The sequence below is a fragment of the Amblyraja radiata genome, chromosome 14, assembly GCF_010909765.2.
Source record: "Amblyraja radiata isolate CabotCenter1 chromosome 14, sAmbRad1.1.pri, whole genome shotgun sequence".
Classification (NCBI taxonomy): Eukaryota; Metazoa; Chordata; class Chondrichthyes; order Rajiformes; family Rajidae; genus Amblyraja; species Amblyraja radiata.
In genome coordinates, this window is record NC_045969.1 from 28,754,087 (window position 1) to 28,764,253 (window position 10,167).

Here is a 10,167-nt window from a genome sequence, read left to right on the forward strand (position 1 = left end):
AATACACCCTTAGCATATGAGAGGGCTGTTCAAAAGTCTGATAACAACAGGGAATAACCTGTGGTAGACACAAAATGCTGGAGAAACTCTACGGGTGAGGCAGCATCTATGGAGAGGTGGAATTGGCGATGTTTCGGGTCGAGACCCTTCTTCAGACTGATGTCAGGGGAGGGAGTAGGACAAAGAAAGAATGTATCGGAGACAGTGAGACCAGTGGGAGAACTGGGAAGGGGGGGGGGGGGGGGGGGGGGGGGGGGAGGAATGAAGAGAGAGAGCAAGGGCTACTTGAAGTTAGAGAAGTCAATGTTCGTAGGGTTGGGGTGCAAACTACCCAAGCAAAATATGAGGTGCTGTTCCTCCAATTTGCGCTGGGCCTCACTCTGACGATGGAGGAGGCCCAGGACAGAAAGGTCAGATTGGGAGTGGGAGGGGGAGTTGAAGTGTTGGGCCACCAGGAGATCAGCTTGGTTAAGACGGACTGAGTAGAGGTGTTGAGCGAAACGATCGCCGATATAGAGAAGTTGACACCTGGAAGCAGCAGATGCAGTAGATGAGGTTGGAGGAGGTGCAAGTGAACCTCTGCCTCACCTGGTAAGACTGTTTGGGTCCTTGGATGGAGTCGAGGTGGGTGGTAAAGGGACAGGTTTTGCATCTCCTGTGGTTGCATGGGGAAAGTGCCTGGGGAGGGGTGTTTTGGGTGGGAAGGGACGAGTTGACCTGGGTTACGGAGGGAATGGTCTCTGCGGAAAGCAGAAAGGGGTAGAGATGGGAAGATATGGCCAGTAGTGGGATCCCTTTGGAGGTGGTGAAAATGTTAGAGGATTATATGTTGTACACGATGGCTGATGGTGTGGAAGGTGAGGACAAGGGGGACTCTGTCCTTGTTACGAGAGGGGGGACGGGGAGTGAGAGTGGAGTTGCGGGATATCGAGGAGACCCTAGTGAGAGCCTCATCTATAATGGAAGAGGGGAACCCCTGTTCCCTAAAGAATGAGGACATCTCCAATACCCTGCTATGAAAATCAGTCTGAAGAAGGGTCTCGACCCAAAACGTCGCCAATTCCTTCTCTCCATAGATGTTGCCACACTCGATGAGTTTCTCCAGCATTTTGTGTCTACCTTCGATTTTACCAGCATCTGCAGTTCTTTCTTAAAGAGGGAAGAAGCTGTTCTTGAATCTGGTGGGAGGCAACCGGAACACCCAGATGAAACTCTAGCAGTTATAGCAGTTACAGTTAACGTGCAAAATCCACAAAGACAACGTCAGAGGCCAGCATTGAACCAGGGTCTCTGTAGCTCTGGGCCATGAATATTATCCACTGTCACTCTGCTGCCCAAATGTTATTGAGTTAGAGGATCCACCATGATCTTGCAGCACAGACTTGGAGGGCTAAATGACTTTCACTAAAGGAGGACCATTTCTTGATCTACACTTGCTAGCATGTCATGATTTAGCGCCTTTAGCAAAGAGGGGACAATAGCAGCACAACGAGAACTGCAGGGGTCAAAGTTCCTTAGCACTTATCTGCATGAAACCTCCCAAACATGCCTCTCCCACATATAAGAATGTTAAATTAAACATTTCCAAGTGTTAAAACAATTTTTGACAGAGTACTCACCATCTTTTCTGCATTTTCGTCAGTAATATCTACATTATAGTTCCATGATGCCTTTGAAGATTTGTAGACCATTTGCTCAGCATCTTCACTAAATGTTGCCAGAAACTCCCTGGCCTCTTTCTCTGTTGACTGGGAGAATGCAACTGCAGCAAGGCTCAGAACCAGCAGTCCTGGCAGAAACATCGTCTCCACCGGTTGAATGTTCCCAACTGAGTCTAATCTGTCCAAGTATAATTGCATAATCAGCTCGGATCACAATGGCCTTTGAACAGGAAGTAAGGGCACAGAAAGTAATCAATGTGCCCTCAAGCTGTTGTGCAGTAACCAAGTGCTGATGAGATTAACCTAATGTAATTAACCCATTTATGGATTGCAGCGTAACCATTTAATGGTGATCTGAAATTTGTTATGAGATAGAATATCTGCAAAACAGACAACAAATTATATCAAGGAAGGAGATGGAGAACATAGTAACATGATGTCCTGACACCTGTCCCTCAATGTCATCAAAATGAAAGAACTAGTCACTGACTTCAGGAAGTGGGGTGGTATACCTTCGCCAGACTGCTTCAAGTGCTGAAGCAGACATGGTCGACAGCTTCAGACTCCAAGGCAGAAGTATCATCAAGAATTTGCCCTGGTCCATCCACACTGACGCTATCGCCAAGAAACCACACCAACGTCACTACTTCCAACAGCCCTGACAGAAACATCGTCTCAACTTCAGCAATGGAATTTTGCCATGTATCCAATAACTCTTACCAATTTCTACAGATGCACCACGGAAATCATCCAATGGGGATTCCATTCAACATGGTTTAGCAACTGCTCTGCCCATGACCAGAATAAATTGCAGAGAGTTGTGGATGCAGCCTGGACCATCACAGAAAACCAGCCAACCCCCATTGACTCCATCTAGATTAATTGAGAAAGCGGCCAACATAATCAAGGTCTACTTACATCCTAGTCATTCCCCTTTCCCTCCTCTCCCATTCGGCAGAAGATATAAATGGTAGAAAACACGTATCATCAGATTGAAGAGCAACTTTTTCCACACTGTTATCAGACTATTAAACAGGTCTCTCTTAAGCTAAGGAGCTCCCAGTCTACCTCATTGCAACCTTGCACTTTTTTCAATCTGCATTTTCTCTGTTTTCACCTTTCAGCTGGATGCTCAGACCGAGATCACAGAAACCACTGTCCGGCATTATGGTGCCACAGAATTACTAGAGATACGAGCCAGAAAGGAACAGCAAAATGGCGAGCCCATTGCTCCTTGATTCACCTGTCTGTGGGATCAGGGTACACAAATGAGAATGAAAGAAGACATATTGGGCTCCTTTAGTAGAAGGACCGATGCACAGCAGCAAAGGAACACATTATCTCTGGGATTGGATCATTTACACCCTTAGAGGTGGCTATGGATTGAGAATTAGAACCCAGCCTTGATGCATGGCACAAGAAGCTAGTTCTATTTGGAGGACCGGCACCTCATATTTTGCTTGTGCAGTTTCAAACCAACCGTAAGAATATTGATTTCTCTAATTTCAAGTAACCTTTGCATTCCCTTTCCCTCCGTCCCTCCCCCACCCGAGCATCCTGCTAGTTTTACTGTTCGTACCCCGCCGTTATCACCTCCTCGGCAGCCAACAATGGACCATTGTGGGCTCTTTGGTCATCGGTGCCGGCTCTGTTCTGTTCTGTACCTTTTCATACCTCAAGTTTCCCTCTCCCCTGACTCTCAGTCTGATCGGATGCCAGATCTCCCAGTTGTCAAACATTACAACTTCCCTTCCCATTCTCATACTGACCTTTTTGGCCTGGGCATCCTCCACTGTCAGAGAGAGGCCACATGCAAATTGGAGGAACAGCACCTCATATTTCGCTTGGGCAGCTTACAATCCAGAGGTATGAATATTGACCTCTAATTTCAAGTAAACCTTGCATTTCCTCCCTCTCCGTCCATCCCCCTCCCTCCCCCTCACTGGTCATCTTGCTATTTTCATTGTTTGTATCCCTTCATTATTACCTCTTTCACAGCCAACAATGGACCATTGTGGGCTCCACATTTCTTGAGTCATCGGTGCCGGCTTTGATTTGTTTTGTACCTTATCACACCACCTTTTTCCTCTCCCCTGACTCAGTCTGAAGGATCTCGACCCAAAATGTCACCTATTCCTTTTCTCCAGGGATGCTGCCTAATGTTCTGAGTTACTCCAGTTTGTGTCTCTCTTCTCACAAATTTTGTTGGTGGCCCATTAGGAAAGAAATGTTTATATCTGGTAAGAAATAAAAAATGCAAATAATGTAGAAGTGAAGCACTTTGCACCTACAGTGGTACAGCTCTACACCACCTGAAAGAGATTGATGAATTGTGGTGCCTCAGCTGCCACTTGGACCAGGGCTCCAGAGCTCAAGCACGAGTAACCTTATCACTGGAGTAACATCTGGAAGCGAGACCACATGTTCTGATAACTTTATGGTGGAGAGGGAGAAGTATATAGGGCATTGTGCGGAGTAATGAAGGTCAAGGTTTAGGAGATTGAGAGGGGATCTTATAGAAACTTACAAAATTCTTAAGGGGTTGGACAGGCTAGATGCAGGAAGATTGCTCCCGATGTTGGGGAAGTCCAGGACAAGGGGTCACAGCTTAAGGATAAGGGGGAAATCCTTTAAAACCGAGATGAGAAGAACTTTTTTCACACAGAGAGTGGTGAATCTCTGGAACTCCCTGCCACAGAGGGTAGTCGAGGCCAGTTCATTGGCTATATTTAAGAGGGAGTTAGATGTGGCCCTTGTGGCTAAGGGGATCAGAGGGTATGGAGAGAAGGCAGGTACGGGATACTGAGTGGATGATCAGCCATGATCATATTGAATGGCGGTGCAGGCTCGAAGGGCCGAATGGCCTACTCCTGCACCTAATTTCTATGTTTCTATGTTTCTATGTAAGGTTAGAGAGCACCAGAGAGGTGACAGAAGGGAAATATTGCAGTATACCTTCACCCATACAGTGGGGACAAACCTCAATTTACCGTACCCAAAGCTACTGCTTCAACTGTGGTAATGTTGGTCATTAAACCCACATCTGTGCACAAATAGGTTTCATAGACCTAGAAACATGGAAAATAGGTGCAAGAGTAGGCCATTCGGCCCTTCGAGTCAGCACCGCCATTCAATATGATCATGGCTGATCATCTAAAATCAGTACCCCGTTCCTGCTTTCTCCCCATATCCCTTGATTCCATTAGCCTTAAGGGCCTGTCCCACTTAGGCGACTTTGTAGGCGAGTGCAGGCCACATGTTCGCTGGTGGTCTCTGGTGAGTCTCCTTCACGGTCGCGAGGAGTTCCCGCATTCTGGGAACTAGTCGCGGCCTCAGTATGGTCGCAGCAAATTTTTCAACATGTTGAAAAACTTTCTACAACCAAAAATTGGTCGCCATGGAGAATATCGATACTTTTGTAATCGTAGGTGCAGTAATAGTGGGGTCGCCATGTCATTGTGGTAGGTAGTCGAGGTAGCCGTAGGTAGTTTTAGTTAATCTCCTTTGCTGACCGGGCATTTTCATTGGGGAAAGAAAAACGGAAGCACGAGTTTTCAGAACCAAGGAAAACCAACCGGTAATGTTAAATGCCCACTAAACTTCATAGCTGTGTATCTCTGGCTTATTAAAAGTTGTCTGGATTCTTAAAAGTGTCTCCAATCCTTTTCCCCCCTTCTCCCCCTTCTACCCCCCCCCCCCCCCCCGCTCTTTTAAAGGACTTATCGTACAATGTGCTAGCCGTCTTTAACCTTCCTGTTCATCACGGTGTGTGTCTGTATCACCTTGGCTTTGCACCGTGTGAATTTCAGACAACGCTCCCCCGCTTTCCCTGGCCTCCCGCCTTTCCGGTGTGTTTGTGTGTGTGGGATCCGCTCTGACGGTCGCTGTTCCAGTTCGCGGTTTTTCAGGCGAATGCCACGAGCTTGAAGGTCACAGGCAGTCCGCTGAAAAGTCGCCTAAGTGGGAAAGGCCCTTTAAGAGCTATATCTAACTCTCCCTTGAAAACATCCAGTGAATTGGCCTCCACTGCCTTCTGTGGCAGAGAATTCCACAGATTCACAACTCTTTGGGTGAAGAAGTTTTTCCTCATCTCAGTCCTAAATGGCCTACCCTTTATTCATAAACTGTGACACCTGGTTCTGGACTCCGCAACAACGGGAACATTTTTCCTGCATCTAGCCTGTCCAATCTCTTAAGAATTTACCTATACAGCAAGACAGTGTTTGGGGGAAAACATCAAGTACAGTACCCAAAGCTAATGCTTCAACTGTGGTAATGTGGGTCATTAAACCCACATCTGTGCTACAAATAGGTTTCATAATCCAAGTCCTATTATGGATCAGAGTTTGTAATGTGAGGCTTAAAAATTGTTGGAGTTTTAATTGATGTGTGTTATCATATTTTAAACGTTGAGTATTTACTTGTGTGTGATCAATAACTTACACCAATCTATGTTTTTAAGTTTTTAAGTCTAAATGCTTCCTTAAAGTTGTATGATGGTGTTCTTTTTTTGTTAACCATTTAACTCATGAAGTGACATGAAACTAGTATAAAGTGTGAATGATCTGTGAATGTTGCAAGCGGTGTGGCAATTTGTGAGTTAATTTTGAGTTACACAAAATGAATTGAAAATGCATGAAGTGAGTGAGTACAAAGGTTGTTACTTGTTTATTAAATCTGTACTGGGAGAAAGTCGAATTAATCCTCTACTCCAGACAGAATAGGATGTGACTGAATGATTCGGCTCCTCTATGTGCAGTAAATTTGAAGTACTTCGTGTTTAAGAGGCAGTGTTTCTTTTAGAAGATAAACACACAAAAGTTGCAGTAATTCAGCAGGTCAGGCAGCAACTCTGAAGAAAGTGAATAGGTGACATTTTGGGTCGAGACCCTTTTCAGACTGAGAATCAGGGGAGAAGACATCATAGATATTAAAAGGTTCCCCATATTCGGGGAGTCCAGTACCAGGGGTCACATTTTAAGAATAAGGGGCAGGCCACTTAGGACTGAGGAAAACTTTTTCAGCCAGGGAGTAGTGAATCTGTGGAATTCTTTGCCAGAGAAGGCAGTGGATTCTGGATGTTTTCAAGAGAGTTAGATATAACTCTTAGACCTAATGGAATCAAGAGATATGGGGAGAAAGCAGGAACAGGGTTCTGATTCTAGATGATCAGCCATGATCATATTGAATGACGGTGCTGGCTCGAAGGGCCAAATGGCCCACTCCTGCACCTATTTTCTATGTTTCTATGTTTACATAGAACAAATGAATGAAAGATATGCAAAAATACAGATCAAAGCCAGCAGTGATGATCAAGGAAAGGTGGAGCCCACATTGGTCCATTGTTGGCTGTGGGGAAGGTGATAACAAGTGATACAGCTAAACTCAGCAAGACGACAGCGAAACTAGTACGTCAACTAGGGTGGGGTAGGGCTGGAAAGAGAAGGGATGCAAGGGTTGCTTGAGATTAGAGAAATAAATATACGTAACCAGGGAGTTGTGGGTGGAACGGTCTCTGCGGAAAGCGGAAAGTGTGCTTGAAGATCAAATGATAGATTTTACCATTCAATTATGTCAGACATTGTCTTGCAAGTAGGGAGATTTAACGTATTAGGAGGTGATGGTACAGTTAGGTACAGTTAACTTCTTGAATATCAAAACAAGATGGGAATAACCAAGTGCACTGAATAATGGAAAACCATGTGCCTGTGGTATCTATGGCAGATGTTTCTGGGGAGGATAGAAATTTCACCAAGCTCCAAGTAGAAATATGTGGCGTAATGTCTCCATGGTTTGCACAATAAGCTCAGTCCATTAAATCACCCAGAATCATGAATAAAATGGTTTATGATGGTGGACAGTTCTACCAAATGGCTGTAGTGGAGATAGATTTTATGTTCATCCTCTGATGTGATATTTTCAAAGGGTGGTCCACTAAAGCCAATATATAACCAAATTCATTTATTTATCATGTAATTGTACTTTGTTTTAATGTTAATTATGATGATATTTATTTGTTGTTAGTATTCAAGATTGTATGTCACGCAACAAGTAATTGTACAGTGAACTTCCATAGAGTGATTCCTATAGTGATAAACATGTCAGGATAAAAGAGGGGGCATGAAATAATGTAGCAATATTTAGCATGTCCACATGCATGTATATGATTTTGTGTGCTAGTATTGTTTAATATGGTATTCATATTCATGGTTAGAACCCTGGCTGCTGACAGGGGTGCGGTATATTGTCCAATCAAGGAATAATCACTCTAATTACTATATGAGAGGTGACCTGTGGAATCAGTGGAGCTGAACTGAATGATGATACTGAGAGAAGATAAAGATGAGTGTTTGTTGACCAAATGTTTTGGATGCAAAACCAAGTTATCGAGTGGTGGTGCCATAGAGTGTGGCAGCCTCCCTGCAGCCGTTCGTTTTTCACCCTTTTTTTAATATTTAGTTTGTTAAAAAGTTTTGTTCTGGAGGCCTTTTTAGTCTTTTTATGTGGGGGATGGGGGGGGGGGGGGGGAGGGGGAAACCGTTTTTTTCCAGTCCCTACCTGGTCGAGGATGCGTCTTTCCTCCAAGGCCCATCTTCGCCCCCTCCTCGCGGCCTACCATTCGGATTGGCGCGGCCTTTCCTGCCGGAGACCGGCCAGAGCTTCGAGCTGCAGCTTCAACGGCGGCGCAGCACTGAGGTACCATCGCGGAGCGGGGCGATGCCTTACCCGGGTCGCCGTGTGGAGCTCCGGAGTGCTCGGCCTGCCGACTTCAACATCATGGAGCTGTGGTCTGCGGAGGTTCCAGCCGCAGTGGCGCTGACTTTAAACACTGCGGAGCCTGGGATCGTTCGCCGAGATCGCCAGTGTTGGAGCTCCGCCCAGCGCGGCCTGTGGTCTCCGGTAGCAAACGGCCGTTTTGGAACTCCAAGCCGCTGAGAGTGTTCTTCCGACACCGGAGTTCCATCATCCCAGCGAGAGGGCCTGAAACATCGGGCCACCGTTGCGGCGACTGCGGAGGCCTCAATAGGGTGAACGTGAGGATGTGGACTCAACTTTGCTGCCTTCCCTCACAGTGGGAAACGTTGATCCCGCTGTGGGGAGATGTTTTTTTATGTTTAATGTTAAATTCTATAATGTTGTGTTTATTTTATTTGTGTGCTGCAATGGCAACTCAAATTTCACTACCCCAATTGGTGTATGTGACAATAAATGTCCTTTGTCCTTTGTGTTGGAGGAACTCAGCGAGCCAGGCAGCATCCTGTAGGGAATGGACAATGTTTCAGGTGGGGGCCCTTCTTCAAACCTTCCACAGTTGGTGCCTGACACATTGAGTTCCTCCAACACATTTTGTTTTGCTCAAGATTCTAGCATCTGCAGTTCCTTGTGTCTAAATGCTTGCGATGATTTGATTTGTCAGGCATTGGCCAGACAGACATTATCTAAAGGACTGAACAAACATATACTATGTGCACTTGTGGAATGCAAAGTGTAACAAAACGTTTGAAACTTTGACTCACTGGAGAGATCAAGAGAGAGAGAAAGAGAGAGAGACAGAACTAGAGCCCGCCGGCTTGTTCTTTACCAGCCTACATAAGCAGTAGTCAGAAACTTTCCAAGTTAGAGCATTGGAACTTGAATCTACATTAACACAAGCACTTCGCTGAAAAACTTTGAACGCTGCTTATCTGAGATTGGATAAGAGGAATTGCAGAACTCAAGTTGATGGGCACAAATGTGAAACTGGGGAATGAATATTGAAGTTCATCCATGGATTGCATTATTTCACATGTGATTGTTAGGCTTTGTATTATACACATATTACAATATATTGTTCTTTATATTTTTTAGATGACAACTTAAGAAAGTACATATGTTATCCCATTGCAAGGTTTGTAGATTAGGAAGATAGAAGAGCTAGCTGTATAATCACGGCAACAATCGTATCGTATCGTAACACAGTTATATGCATGCTGTAGACAGACAACTTCAAGGGGTGGAATGTAATGCAAGGGTTAAAGCATGTTGATGACTGAAATGGAGCTTACTTTAATTTAGTGAAACAGCGCAGAAACAGGCCCTTCGGCCCACAGAGTCTGCCCAACCAATGATCCCCACACACTAACACCATCCCACCCACACTAGGGATAATTTACAATTATGCCAAGCCAATTATCCTACAGGCCTATTATTTTACATTTTTTCTTTATATATTTTTCTTTTAATTTGAAAATGTACCATTACATATACGCCAAAATAATATAAAATAACTAAAATAACTATAGCATGTTTAATTAATTATAGAATTTTAATTAAAAGTATACTTGGTGAAAAAACACAAAAATTAACCATGGAAAAATAGATTGACAGAGACAACTGCTTGAAGTTGAGCTGGCATGGTTTAATTGCAAAGCCAATATTTAGAACACAAAACATAGATCGTAGAACAGTACAGCACGAAAGCAGGCCCTTAGGCTCACAATGTCTGTGTCGAGCCTGATGACAAACC

At 44.6% G+C, this 10,167-nt stretch overlaps 1 protein-coding gene across 1 annotated transcript in view; it reads right to left on the reverse strand.

The window, feature by feature from the left end:
* ace2 (angiotensin converting enzyme 2) overlaps positions 1-1,802 on the reverse strand; it is a 45,958-nt gene extending 44,156 nt beyond the window's left edge. Inside the window, exon 1 of the mRNA XM_033032921.1 lies at positions 1,620-1,802. Within this exon, the coding sequence (XP_032888812.1) occupies positions 1,620-1,802 (183 nt within the window). The remainder of the gene's footprint in view (positions 1-1,619) is intronic.
* Between the last annotated feature and the right edge of the window lie 8,365 nt (positions 1,803-10,167).